General features: G+C 41.0%; 1 protein-coding gene across 1 annotated transcript in view; it reads right to left on the bottom strand.

Annotated features, from left to right (window-relative positions):
• Nucleotides 1–3,964: 3,964 nt before the first annotated feature.
• GALNTL6 (polypeptide N-acetylgalactosaminyltransferase like 6) overlaps nucleotides 3,965–15,391 on the bottom strand; it is a 513,294-nt gene continuing 501,867 nt past the window's right edge. The window contains exon 12 of the mRNA XM_069787019.1: nucleotides 3,965–13,449. Within this exon, the coding sequence (XP_069643120.1) occupies nucleotides 13,282–13,449 (168 nt within the window). The 3' untranslated portion in view covers nucleotides 3,965–13,281. The remainder of the gene's footprint in view (nucleotides 13,450–15,391) is intronic.

Genomic DNA, 15,391 nt, shown 5'->3' with positions numbered 1-15,391 from the left:
GCATCAGATAATATAATATTCTGCCAGATGATACATGTAAAGTTACCTTTTTTCCATCCTGTAGCTCACCTAGGCCACGCTATGTTGCCTAACAGCCTAAGAGACTGCTGGTGTTGCCTATACCGCAAGAAAAGTTTTGTCCTTATCTTAGCAGAAATGGCAACAAGCACAGCAGTGACACAAATAGCACTGGGCATGCTGACAGCCAGGTGGGATGGGAAGCAATGTCATGTTACCTTGGCTCAGCAAGGTGCACATCACACCATCATCCTTGCCAAGTGGCCAGCAAGCAGATACGGCAGGCTTTAGTTTCTTGAGCTAGAGCCTTGAAAAGCAGGTTAGAGCTCCTAAAAGGTCAGAGGCATAGGTCTTAATTTTGTAGCATGCTGTTTAGAAGAAATAAACTGAAACCAGCAAATACAGCTTGCCATGGATTTTTATGGTCCTACGTCCATGGTTATCCAAGACAGAGTGCCAGTGTACCAATCGGCTGGTGTCCCTTGTTGGTAGTACGTAAGCTCTTAGTAGCAAAACCATCCACATTCTCAGCGGACCACATTGCAATATTGTGTCCCCACCTTTTCCTCCCCATCCCAGCTGCTATTTCAGAAACAGTTAAGCAGACAGTTCTTGCTATCAGGTCTAAGCGAGAACTGCACATGACTTCATGAGCTCCCTTACGGTACTGACACTCGACTTGCTAACATTAAATAGTTTAGTCACTGACCTGATTTTGCGTTGGTGCGTCTCCTTTCAGTTGCATGTTCCAGTGCTTGGAGAGTCAGGGTCATATCTTCTAAGGCGGCTGCAAACGCAGGTTTCTTGGCATGAAAATGGTGGAGCCACAGCTGCCACTAATCAGGAGGTACAAACAGGAGCCCCTGAAGCAAAACAGCTCAAAAAACCCCTGACCGTGAATCTGTAAAGGCTTTATACAACCTTTGGTATGGTCTGTTGCTGTGTGGGATTGGCGAGAAGCTGGGAGATACGGGATTGCTCAGGTGACAGCAGTCCCCCCGACCGCAGCCTCCTGTGCTGGTGGTGCTGCTGGTGCCAGCATGGACCCTCCTGGGTCACCTGAAGCCTGTGGGGTGGCCTAAGGAGGCACTTCAGGGGGATGCCCACTGATGACTGGCTTCATGCTCTCAATTTAGGTTCTGGGAAGCACTGGGGAGATGAGGATAACCAAGTAATCCAGATACAGTGCCCATCTTTTTGTCTAGTTCGGGCAGTAGCTACCGAGCCAACCTCTTTGGCAAAGGGCTGCGAGTTAGCTTGCAGGTACTACTGCTGGGCTTAGTCCCCTGGCTGTGCTTTCTCAGCTCTTCCCACTTGTCTGCCTGCCTGCCTGTTGAGAGCTGCTTTCTTTCTACTTGTCAGTTTTGCTTCCCCCTGCCAGAATGAAAGTTTACCCTGGCATTTCCTTAAATTAGGAGCTTATTAGTTCTAAATCAGGAGACACGTTTAACTAAGACAGTGGTGAATGTCACTTAAGAATCACTTAGTGGCAGAAGGAAAAAAAAAAAAAAAAAAAAAAAATCCTGATTTTTTTCCCCTCATCCCAAAAGCCAAAAAAAGAATTAATTGGAATAATCCAAACACAAACACCCCACCAGACACCCTCTTCTGCATCCACTCCCCAAGGCCTCTGGTTGAAAAGGCCACTCCAATCCCCCTTCAAAACCAAGGAGGAGACCCTTCTGCTGACTAGGAGTGCACAAACGTGTCTCCTTCCCACGCGGCTGCGGCAGTTTGTTGACCAGAGCTCATCGCATTACCAATTGTGCGGACAGGCAACACGTCTCCAACTGGTGCGGGGAACGACCAGTCGGAGAAGCAGGGATGTAAGTGCCACCGTTGAGCTAACAGGCAGCTAAAGCACAAGCTGGTGGTGTCACAGGATTCTCGTGATGGAACTCCAGGCCACTGCAAGCGCTTCCAAACAGGAGCTGCATCTGAAGGCTGGTATCTTGTAGCTGCTGCTGACCTCCTCTGTCGGAGCAGTCTCCCTCCTGCACAGGAGCTGCCCAGCCGGGAAGATCACAAACTGCCCTCACCCTTCCCCATCCACAGGCATCACAGAGCAGGGAAGGAGGGAGGCAAAGATGTAGGAGCCAAGCTTGGATGCTCCTCTCCTTCCAGCAGGAATACGTGTGGCAACATCTCAACCCTGAAGTAAAAGAAGAGTCAAAGCAGAAGCCTGCTCAGCCTCCTCGTCCCTCTTCCCATGCTGAAATGCTGTGTTCTGAGTTGGCAAATGTACACCAGTAACTGCTATGCAACTCCTCTCCATTGCTTGTCCCTGCAGCCAGGGTCATGCCACTCAGTCCAGAACAAGCTGCAGTCCCTCCTCCTTTCTTTTTCTGCCTGCTTCAAGCCTTATTACTTTCCTGATATGTCCTTACCTGCAAAAGCTCTTTAAAGCTTTTTCCTTGAAGGTTTGCACCTGATGTTATCGGGGTAATTAGATAATTGATACACAATTCACATAAGGCTCTCTGGTTTCTTTACACACAGTGCTTTCCCAAGCCTGTGAACTTTCAATGATGCAAATGGGAGAACCCTTTGTTGTTTTACTGTGTTTAACTTTAGGCTATGTTAAAACTAATGCCTAATTGTTTTTGATGTATCTAAAGCACTTTATTGTTCTTTTAATAATAATTTTTCTTTGCTCCTAGTTGTTCCCTTGCCAAGGGTAGTGCCTGTAACATTAATGACTCCAGCCTCATAAGGACTTGATAGGAGTTTTTGCTACTCATAAAGTCCCCCTTGCTTGTATTTTGTTGTGTTGTTATAATCACCATTTCAGTTTATCATCATTCAGGAAAGATATTTACGAAGGTTTATTCAGTAGAACTGCCTGTAAGGAATTACTCCCAAACAGTTTAGGTAGAAAATATCAGGTTTGTTTTTTTTTTTTTTTTTTTCCAGCTGGGGATGTCTTCAGCTTGCATTTGACTACAGCACCCTTTCAAGCTCTCTATGCAAGGAATGGTCGTGTATTTTCAGTGCATGCTTAGAGTTTTCTTAGTTTTGCTACTTTTGATGTTCAGAGGTCTTCAGAAGCAATGTTCACTTTAACTATTCCCTCAGAAAGCTGCCTGAACAAATAAAAATCAGATTGTGTCCAGTCAAATCCTGCCACAACTCTGCCATATGCAGTGGATGTCAGGGATGAATTTAACCAACTAATTTAGATTAGACAGTTTTAGGGTAGAGGTACAGCACGGAAGAATGGAAGTGTATGGGTATGCATAAAATTAAGTTATAGGGTTTAAAGTAAAGAGACGCAAATAAAAAAAAAAAGAAAATCATTCTTTTAAAGATAAATAAAATAATAGGTAATAAGCAACTCTTCCTTCCCCAGTCTTTGAAGATGATTGATTGGCTCTTACTGGTCCTCTACATGACTCCTAAACTTCTGCAGTGTGGGTACTCACTTTCAGTAAGCTAATCCTGTTTAGGAAGATGATGTATTTTATATCCTACCAGTTGTAGGTAGAAGAAGAACCAGTGGCAGTGGCACTGGGAATTTCTAGTTTGGGGGTTTTTTTTTGGTGTGGAAGGGGGACAAGTAAGTTTTTACTTAACATGACTTTTTACTACAATCAAGTCCTCACTGGCTTTTTCAATGCTTCCTTACTTGTCGCTTGAGGACTATTATGTGTGTACGACTGTTTTGCCCTCCTCATTTCTGCATTTGCCTCTTATTTAAGTGGCCATTCAAGGTACGATTTACACTATTGCCAGAGCTAAGAGTGCTCTTCGTTCGAGAAGACGACTTTGGTTTCTCTTTCTGTCGGTATTACACAGCTGGTGTGGCTGGGGGCTGTGGGAATGGCGAGCAGCCATACAGCCCTGGGCAGCCCTGCAGCTGGTTGGGCTTGGCTGGTCCTTCACCCACTCAACACAGCTGGTTATTTAAGCGGCAGTAGATGTACAACAAATTGAAACATTAATGCTGTAGCTTCTGAGAGGTATTTATTCATTCAGATCATGGTAATTTTTTTTTGAAACTACTTCAGCAATCTTCTTTTACTTTGTATTCTGTAACGTAATACATCCAAATATAAAATAGGACAGGTGTACAATTTTTATTCCATAGTTCAGCTCCTTAATTACAGTCTAGTAATTTACAGGCATGTGCTCCCTGTAAATCCTTTAAGCATGTCTTGAAAACATTATTTTAATGCATCGGTAAGTTGGTCAAAGCTTCTACAGCTGTTGTTTAATAACATCTAAGCCAACTATCTCAGACTAGTCAGCACAGAAGTGTATGTTTTCATTTTACTTATTATAATGTATATATTACTACTTGTAGTCTATTATATAATACTTCAAATGCACACACCTGAAAATGTTTTCCCCATTTTTTCAGAGAGCTATATTTCCTAAATTACAATAACCAAAGAATTTGACCTTGATTCCCAGAAAAGTAGACAACTCCGTCTTACTTGTTGATTGACGTCTACTAGCCGCCTATCAGCCCAGCTCATCACTGGCTGCCTTGCCTACTAGCACATTGGTTAGGGATTACACAAAGTTGTCTCCAGCTCTTCTTGGCCCTTTAAAAATAGTTCATAATAGTTGAATCGCCAGGGAATGTTTTGTCCTGAATGTTGTTTAACAGTGAGGAAGGCTGTAATTCCAGACTCTCAGAAAAGTGAGAGAAATGGATATTTTGCAGGATACCTGCAGGAAAGGATGTGTATTCACAGAGATGCCTGGAAAACACTCTGACCATCAGAAAGGCTAGTTGATACATAGAAGCATCTCAGAGGCTCAGAAGGGATCACAAATTTCTATTTTGCCACTTAATGCTTGGTAAACTGTGTGAGTGTTTATGTGGACTGGACTGCTGTGAAGCATTAAGACATGTGCAACGGACCGCAGCATCTGGAGAGCTGGGCACTACTGAGCTATTTTGGCCAACAGAGTTTGAGGTGGAAAACTGCAGGTCAGGCCAAAGTCGGAAGGAATGTGCCCCTTGCAGGGACAGCAATGGTGGAGAATGATCCCCAGCCCCAAAGAACAGGTTTATGTAGCCACGGTGCAGATTTACATGGAAAACTGGCAGCAGAGCCCTTATGAAGCATCATTATCCCTCCAGGTGTAGATTACCATGAAAAGTTTCAATGTAGAGCAGGAGCTGCAATTTGGAGGCTGATATGAAAGGAATAAAGGAAAACAAACTTTAGGAGGGTTTATTTTTCTTCTGTATGAAATCCCTCTTCCTTGGCTGACAATCCTTTTAACAGTGCATTTGTACAGCCTTCACACTGGTACTCTGATTTCCTAGGAACTCATTTAACGAAGGGTCAGGGCACAACTTCTATCCATGGGTTCTGGTTACAAATAAATGACTCTGGGGGTGTATAAAAACAAACAGGAAACAAATGAAAGGGTTCTCTGCTAATAGGAAAGTAGGGGTGATGTTTTACTGCCTCCTCTGCAAATGCAGCTTTGATAATGAGAATCATAGGGACATCTTTTTATAGATAGTAACTTTGCTGACATGCTGGGGAAGAAATTGGAGCCCTGTACAGCTGAAAGCAAAAGCTGCTGCACGTTAGATAATCTCTCTCTTTTTGGGGAAAGCCCTTCTGATTCTCTGCAGCTTGACTAGAGGTTAACCTGTATCATGCATTCATCAGAGATTACACATTCATTTCAGATTTGAAATAATGCCTTCAGCTGAACTTGTTATAACCCCTTGGTGGCTTATAGAAACCACATTTTAATATAATTCTAACTCAGTTTCTTGTATCTACGTTAGCTCAATAAGGATAATCACATGTTAAAACCTGCTTGCCAAGCTTAAATTCAGCTACTTCTAAACATTCATAAAAAGTATAGCCACTGAATAAGATGCTTCTGTTCTTACATATTGTCCTCTCTGGGTAGCACCGAATTTTGAAAATGGGCGAGAAAGTAGATCACCAATGCAATTTTCTCCCTCAATGATGTTTGTCTGTCTGTGCTATGAGCTATAACTCTTCCACGGACAAAATCTGTAGTGAGACTGACACATACAGACAGAACGTCTCCCTTCTCCTCAGGTGCCTTTCTCCTCCCCAGGCCTCTGCTAGCACAAGCTGCAGCAAGGAAAGTACCCGAGGCAGAAGGGCTTGTGGCTCTGCCAAGTCAAGATCAAAGCAGTTTTAGTCACTCTTATTTTGAGGAAGGGATCTGCAACAGCAGAAACACCTCTCAGCACAAACCAGAAAGGAGGGAAGAAAGAGGACCAGCATCTGGCAGAATCCTGCAGATGGGGAGCCAGCAGAAGGGAAGAAACACCAAGTAGGAAAAAGGATAAAGAAAATAATAACCAAAATGGATAAAAAGAGGTGAATGCTGCAAGGAGTCATGAAAACAGAGCCACACTGTTCTTTTTTTAAGAGCCGTACGTGATATCTGAAGAGAAACACGGGTCATCTTGATCTACATACAGAGTAGGCAGAGCTACTTTGTACTGGTCTGGGTTGACATTTCCTGGAAAATTTAGCTAAACACTCTTCCTCTTTCAAAAAAAGCCTGAGATGCAGAGAAATATTAATCTGAGGTAAAACAGTGACCATAGTGTTCTGCTTCTATACACTATCCATAAAGTATCCTCAGGAATGCACATACATACCTTGGAAAACTCAACACTGGCTTGGTGTCCAGCAAAGCTTTGCTCTAGTTGCACTCATGTATTTCGTGATCAATACATTTCAGATTATGCAGTTCTCTTTATTCTAAATCTAAGTAAATCCTTTGTAGAAGGTGGTGGAACTGACTGCCTCTCAGTTCCTGAATATTTGTGATGGGAATAAACATGCAAGCCCTGGTGTGAAGAGGTATCCAAAATTATCAGTGGCTGACCTTTGCAGGTCATACTCCCTTCATAGCCAGAATTAAACCCGATTCCTGCTTCTTCCCTTTTACCACCTATTTCCTCCTTCCTTTCTCAATTAAACTGCCAACTCCTAATCTCACCATTTGGCCTTTCACCTCCTCGCAAGCTCATGATTCCTGATCTTCTTAATCTAGGATCATTACCATCAATCACTCCTTTAGGCAAGTGAAACTTTTTTTTTTCATGGAGAGATGCCAGAGGCCTACAGATCTTTCAGGCTGATAATATTGTTTTAGTTCTGGTGCCAAGTTGGGGTTTTTCACTAAACTGTGCCTAGTGGTGTTTTGTGCCAATTAGATGCTCCACACTGATCAACAGAAATTTGCTTGGGCTGTGATTCCTTCCAGCTTCATTCATTTACTGGGAGAGGTGAAGGATTAACTTAATTAAATCAACTAATACTTTGACAAAGCATTAGGGATACTGCCAAGGTTAATGAGGGCTAAGGTTAAAGAGGACCAAGTTTTCCTTTCCTATGTCTTAATGTCTTTTAGATAGTACCGCTTACCAGACTTGTCTTATTGCAACCCCCGTCACGTCCCTTACGCTGTCCGTGATATCCATCTCAACGCTCTATTCATCTGCTTCTCTAAAATGGCTCATTGTGACTTTTTCTACATTTTCTGCTGAGTACGAGCTTTCCTGCCAGCCCTCCTTCTCATTCATATATTCTGTGAAGCTGGGCATCTACCACAGTGGCCACACAAAAGAAACAAACTTCTCTTTGTGTATAATTAACCTGCTTGACAGTGCTGTGGACGTGACACTTTCAGGTAACCACAAATTCTTATTGTTTTAACCCATGTCCTCTTTGTTCCTGTTGTCTGCGTTGTTTTCATAAGGGCCATTGAAGCACCTACCGCACTACCAGGTCCTGTAAAAAAGACAAAAGTACTAAGATATCGGGAACCTTATAAATATCTAAGACTCTTAAGGCATACCAGACTGCAATGTTTGAATGCAATTTTTTCAGGAACTGGTCCTAGAAAGTATTTTTTTTTTCTCTGGCACCATGCTGTCCATCTACTGTGCCAAATGATGGCACATAATTTTCAGAAGTCCTGCCTCAGGAGTAGTACCACTGATATTAATGATACACGGAAAGAATAGAAAGCCACCGCACAGAGCAAATGTATCTTCTGAATGCTGCTGAAGCTTTGGAAATGTGATGCATTTTTCTGATCATCTCTAGCTAAACTTTCTCCTTGTTTGTTTTTACACAAGTTTCTTAGATAATTTTAGAGGTTTTTTCCCCCACTGTTTAGATTTTCTTCAGTCCACTTCATTCAGAATTATAACAAGGAGACATGAGATTACAGGAGACCTCACGACAGATTTATGTATTACACATGGTTAAAAAAAAAACCCTGTCAGCAACTAACTATACAATTCACTAAAATTTGGTATTTTTTTAAGAGTAAAAATCTTAAATAGAAAGCACGATTCACTAAAGATTTACTAAACTACATTACTTATTAATCTAAGTTTTTCCAGTCAATGGATACTATTTTAAAACAAGAAGTTTAGCAAAAATCTCTTGGTACACTAGACATAATAGCTTGGTATTTTTCCTTGGGTCCTTTTGTTACCTTTTGGCTTATACTTCCTAATTTTTTGAAGGTTTTTCAAAACTTTCAGACAGGACAAGATCCTCAAAATGTTAGGTAAAAGCACTCTTGGACCCTTGTGCTCTTTCTAAGAGGATATATGGAACAGATTTTGAAGAGGGTTAAACAAATGAATTAATGAACTTTATAATACTAATACCAGCTATAAAAAACCTACTTCTGATCACCTTTTTTGTTTTCAAGAGTTTTGAAATGATTTCCCTAAGAACCTCAATGGATTAAAAACCAAAAATAAACCCATTATCATATTCTTTTTTAATGTACATCTTGTGCTCTCTTGAAAAACGCTGGGCTAACAGCATTAAAGATTGATGCTCTTTAAACAGAAAATGGATATGCCCCTGGTGCCAGCCACATTGAAGCCTCCCAATACTGCCTTCCTAAAATGCTCCATCCCCAATCTGTCTGCGTAGGTTAAAAGTGTCACACTCACTCAGTCCCCTGCAGAAGCTATCAGTAAAAATGCAAATGAATTCTGATTATGATGACTTTTTTTTTTTTTTAACAAAGGTGACATCCACTCTTACAGAGGTGCAACCCATCAAATCAATTTGGTTAAGCTATTTATATATGTTTCTTCTATGATCTCTGTGGCATCCAATTTCACTGAGTTCATGGAGACATTGATGCCTGGTAAATTGCCAGTAATCAAAGGTTGTTAAGTGCTTGTCAGCTTCCTTTCAAGCTTAGTCTATCTTTATCATGAAGAAGACCTAGTTCAGCAGCTAGACCATTTATTCGTAAACTTATAACACCCAGGAAGTATGCATTATATCATTAAAATATCCATACTGTTGCAGAAACATTTGTTCTAAAGCCACCTCATTTTTCTGAAATAAACTGTGCCCAAAGTGAAGTCTTGTCATGCCCCTGCAACAAGGCTGCTCTCCAACATGTGAAATGCTTTGTTTCCCTGCTCCTCCATTCTCGTTTAAGCCCTCTCCTCCAAGGCTTCTGTTTAGTTTAGATTCTGGAATAGATGCAGGGAAACACATGTGATTTTAGAGTTTTAGTTGCACTTGGTGTTTATTCCAGTTTTTCCAGTTGCTCTCTCCTGTAGTAGTTTGCTGGCCACAAAAAAAAAAAAAAGAGTCAGATAACCTTAAATGGAAAAAGTTTAGGGTAGGTGCTGATGAACTCTTAAGATACAAAAATCTGCTTTTCAGGCATGCTGATTAAAGCCCTCAGTCATAAAGTAATTAATTGAAAAAAACTGAAGCAAGTCTTCAGTTGGGCCAGATTAGTATAGCTCCACTGAAATGATGAGCTCCCATCAGTTAATGCTACCTGTGCACTAGATTCAAAATATGTTCAGAACTATCTGGTATTTAAAAAAAAATTCTGTGAAGAAACTTCATAGTCTTTTGAAGAAATGCATATTAAAGCCTGTCCATCCTATCAAGTTGTTCAGATGTTTGTTGGGTGGAAAAGATATGGTTGTAGGAAGACAAAGAAATTCTGAATGTTAAATTAGTCACAAAATACTGTTATCAGTGGAAAGCTTTGGAGAATGCTGAAGACAGAATTTAACTGAGAGGTAGGGGTGATCATTTATTACTAATAAAACTTGCTGTTGAAGGAGCCCTGTGCTTAGCAAGTCATAACCATTTTGCAAATCCATCATCCCAAACGTTACAGGAGCACAGCTCTGAAGCACTGTCCTTAGGGCCACCTTCTACCCACAGGAGGAGGATTACAGTTGTCTGTGGTGAAGCTGCATGCTAGCTTTTTTTGTCTCAGTTTTTAAAAAAAGAGTAATTTGCTTAAGCTGAGAACAGTGAGATAACTGTCTTCACTATCAGTCTAATGTGTCTATCATTTTTTTCTGTGCAGTTCTGGTTACACTAAATATTTGAAAGATCAGCCCATGAAGCGAAAACAAACCTCTCTCCTTCAGCTACCTCTTTCCACTGGTCACATATACATATGTACATATACAGTCACACATATATGTGTGTGCATGTGCGTGTTTCTATGCTGCACTGTGGCAAGTTCTTATTGAACCCTCCTCAAGATACGACCTTCATTTAACCTTTATATTTCCAGACTGATCAACAGTTGCTCACTGCTGACCCACAACAAACTCCAATATATTTTTATTATATTTTGTCTATAAAACCTGAAAACATTATGTAGATCATATTTTTTCCCCCAGAACATCTGAATATTAGTTATGTGGATTGTTTTCTGACAAGGACTGCTAGAGCTTACTATTCGTGTCCAGCTACGAGTGAGGGGAAGGTTTCCTTTGCCAGTGCCAAGATGCTGCGCAATATTACTCAATGAGGGTTGTAAAAGGCATAGAAGTTCTTTGCCCCAATGGCTGCCTAGTTCCCATTAGACATTTCAGAATCAGACCACTGAGATGCAGTCAGACGCTGAATGATATAACCCTACCAATCTGTGCATAACATAAACTGCTTAGCTGGTTTAGCAATTCTCCTTTGCCTCTCTATTTTGGGCATACAGTGTTGCTTCCAGGACTTTGACAGTTTGGGGCCAGTTACAATCAGCAGCTTGAGGGCTGCATTTACATTTTAGGCAGCCATTTTCTTCTTTTTCCAAACCCTCTTTCCTCATGTTCAGGCTGCAAATAAATGATGCTGCACCTGGGAAGGCTGACAGGCTGCAGTGGCTAGTCTGGTTCTGTGTACTGATAGCGAAACAAATCTGAAGTATCCTCATACAGTAGCCTTACTGCTTCCGTTCCTGAGTGCACCATATCTTCAAGTTAAATTTAAACACTACCTAAACAAGCTCACTTATTTTAAAATCATAAAATGAGAAGTCTAACTCTATAGACACATTTCTTTCGGAGTATTTGAAAGATCTCTTTGCTAACTTGCAGCAATTGCTCAGTGTATGGATGCATTTTACAATTTTCCAAGTGCATGCATCCTGAGTGCTACAGGATCTCATTCCCCTCCTAAAATGTTCCTATAACCTATAATTTTGGGTCTTACTCTACAGCTACAAGGTGTTGCCATAAAATGGCACATAGTTAGTGGCACTAGAACCATCCTCTGGATGCAATCAATGCTCTTTGTGCATAAACACAGCTTAAGGAGCAATAAACAAAACACAGTCACCCTACTCCCTCAAAACAGGGTAGATTGCACATCAGTATTTTGGTTAGTCAGCCACCTCTCCAGCAATCAGAATAAGCAACTTAATTACATGTGATATTTTTGGAACCTGAAAGCACAGTTACAGCCACCTCTTAAAGGATGTGATCTATCTGCATTTATGGTGCTTTCATCTGTAAATTCATCTCTCAAGTAAAAGCAGGCCATGTACTTACTTGCTATAAATTTATACTTGCTCTTACCTTGAAAAATCCCAAACCTATCAATTATGTTCCACACATCAGTATTAACTGATCTCTGCTGAGAAGAACCATAGGCCACCCAAACAAGTTTTAGAGGCCTCTCATGCCAACAGCCTGATGGGTCTGAGGGACACCACGGGCCATAATGATCATCAGTGTGACAGAAGTCTGTCTTACCCTGAATTGTGCCTGTGCCTAAAGTACCAAAATACTGTAACATTTAACTTGTTCGCCCTTCTTGTTTCCTCCGTCATGTGAGATCTACAATACCATTCACTTGCTGACTCTGGAAAGTTCATGTGATTCCCATCACAGATTTCAAAAACTCTGAAACCACCCAACTAGTTTCATGTCAATTTTTCTTTCCACTCCTATCTGTCAAGAGCACTGTAAGATCTCTGCAAGATCTTTTAAGCTGCACTGCAGGGAGTCAACACGCTTTTAGGTCATGGCAGTGTACCAACGTTAATTTGACTAACCTAGTTCAGCATGCAGTATGCAATTATTTCCTAGTCTCCTGATGTGTTTTTTTTCCCAGCCTATTTTCAGTTTAATTTATATTTTGGTAAGGATTCTACCTTTAGAAAAGATAGCTAGTCCACAAGCCTTCCATTATGCTGCAGCTGCTGCTGTTATATTTGTCACTAAAAAAAAAACTCACCTTGTATGACAATGGGATTTGAATCACAATTGCTAAATATATCTTGTATAGAAATTTGATTGCTTTACTTTTTTTCCTGAAGGGGGGAAATGTGATGGCAAAACCTTACAGTTTATTTCATGCTTCACTACAGTGTAATTCTAGACCCTAAGATTTCTACCATTCCTATTTTGGTAATGAGTGGAATGTAAAAGGGAGGTATTTAAAAGTAATTGCAGCAGTTCTGAGGGTTAAACCTGCTTAACCCAACCTTTTATTAAGAGAATGTCAACAGAGCATATATCTTGTCTAGGGAGTGCTGGGACATTATTCTTCTACCAGCATGTTTACTTCTAAAACCTGGGATTTCTTCAGGTTCCTGTAGCCGTCATGCACACCATATACCCATCCCAAATTATAGTGTCTGTTCTGAGCTACTCACTACAGCAGGATTTGACCTGAGAAACTCTAGAGTTTTGTTTTACTTTATTAACTTGGAGTACTTTTAAACAGTTTTTAAACAAAGTTTTTCCCTTGACCAGCAAGGGAATTTTCAGCCTGAAGTTCTCAGCAGCATCCGGTGAGGCTCTTGGCCAAGTTCTTCAGATACTGTACATCCACAAGGACAGCCTGCTGGCTCTTGCTGTGGCATTTTCTTAATCCTCAGAACAGATTTCCTGGATCTAGGAAACTTAATTCCTGACTCCTTCGACCCAGATGCTGGCAAAAATGTAGTCTGCAGTCTGTACGTAATAAGGTGTGTTCATTTTTTCTTTTTTTTTTCTTTCTAGGAACTGGCCTTGCTGTTAAATTTTTCTAAAACAGTCATATTAGTATGTTCAAAAATCCACTGTTGAGTTTCAGATAAAGGATCACATCTGTTCATGAAAATCTTCTTCTCTGCTGGGTTGCAATCTATGCAGCTGCTGCTTACTGGATGGAACAAAGTTTTGTCCTACAGGAATAAAAAAAAATAGAATTAAGAAGCAAATGCCAAGTCATTGGAAGAGTTCTCATTTTACAGAACATAGATTAACACAGCCCCATCTGAAATGATTTTGTGGTCTCTGCACGCTAACCTTGTGTAATAACCACAGCTATTATTAGGAAGCTGTAAAGAATGGAGTCTTCTTTTCCCTTGGGTTATTATCCTTCATGAAATTGGGGATTCAATAAAGAATGAGGAGACATCTTCTGGTCTTCAACTAACAACCACGTAATATAATGAAAAAATAGAATGTCTTTTAATCTTTGCATGTCATGTGCTTGCCTGAAGCCCATTTAAACGTCTGAACCTGAGAAGCGGAGGTTTTTTTGTTTGGATCTGGTTTTGACAGTTTCTATCGTGCTTCTGGGCAGGAGGGTCTGTAACAACCTGTCTGGAAAATGGATACTCTTCAACTTGATGGAAGTGTTAATAATTCATTTTTAACTGAAGTGGTGTGATGGACAGACAGACACAGGACTGATGATCTCAGTTCTCACCCCATGAAACGCTGACTTTGCCTATGGCCTCAATAAGACCAGCCACTGAGATACACTCTCTCTCCTAATAAGAAGGAAATCCTAACACAGTTTTAGCTCCCTATGGAGATTTTGGGAGGATAAGCACGGATTAAGTTGCTTTAAAAAGGATATTTATTATGATTAGTTTTATTAATTTTACTTCACAAAACTAGAGTGAATTGTAAGTAACCTGACTGTGAATCTTTGGTAAAGTGGAAACTACCCAGACAAGCAACTGGTATGTGCAGTTTGGGTAGTTTCAACGTACTTCGTTCACGTAGGCAAGTGTTTGAGAGAGACAGATGTGGGAGTGATTAGATGGTTTGAAAGTTTCCAAGGATTATACATTTACTGTATGTGTTGAAATAAATTTCAGATTACTCTTGGTAAGCCACATCCAGGCTTTTCCCCTCTATGCCAAACATGCCCTGCCAGTATTTTAATACTAATCCAGGATGTGCCTGCTTGCCCAGTTTGTGTGTGTGTGTGGGAAGCTACTTGTCAAATTGCAATTGATTAAAAACTCAGAAAAAATGCTCTGTGTGCTGAGCAACAACCATACAGAAACGTCTCTTTAACTAAAAGTACCCCACATTCAAAAAAGAAGCATAAAGACAAAAATAACACAATAAACCGATAAGAACCAGCAGCTATTTAAAAACACTTTTGAAAAAGAAAGTGGGTTTTTTTGGTTTTTTTTTTTAAATTTAGGAAAGATGAAATTGATTGATTTTGGGGGTTGTGAAACACTGGTAAAGTACAATGCCCTTTTTTTTATATTAACATATGCAACAAAGAGCAAAGTCAAAGGCATCTCGTGCTCTGGCTGAGGGCGATGGTGTTACATCTGCCTTTCACAAACACTGGTTTTCATCTCCAGCATCTGCCCTTCCCCCAAAACAGTGGGTAAACACATGCACTCACAAGACTGTAATTCAGAGGGATGCTGTCAAAGCCAACAGGACTAAACCGAATGGGTAGAGGCCTTTCCGTCGTGTTCTGTTTTGCTCTATGAGGTGAGCAGGTAGGATACTTCAGCTTGCAAGAAGGGGCTAACTGTACCGTGTACAAAGGGCTGTCGTGTCCCGACGAGGAGGTGGGCCTGCCAGAACTCCCAAGCACCCGATGGGGTGGTGCAGGCACCCATTTGCAGCTTGCCAGCTCCTCCTGCCCTTCTGTGAGAGATTGATGGAGCGGCACTGCCCAAAATCAGGACACAGTGACTGCCACGGCCACCCTGCCTGCTGTGGGACCTTGGAGGAAGGTGGCATCTGGTTTTCCTTGCATTATAGCTGGGCATGAGGGTCAGCCAAGCTATTAGGAAGCTGAAGCTGGAACACTAGAAGCTTTAATAGGATAGCTGGTACAAGAAGAAAGGAAATGGCTTCAGT

The sequence above is a fragment of the Haliaeetus albicilla genome, chromosome 1 (assembly GCF_947461875.1).
Source record: "Haliaeetus albicilla chromosome 1, bHalAlb1.1, whole genome shotgun sequence".
Taxonomy (NCBI): domain Eukaryota; kingdom Metazoa; phylum Chordata; class Aves; order Accipitriformes; family Accipitridae; genus Haliaeetus; species Haliaeetus albicilla.
This window is presented reverse-complemented; position numbering and strand designations above follow the sequence as displayed.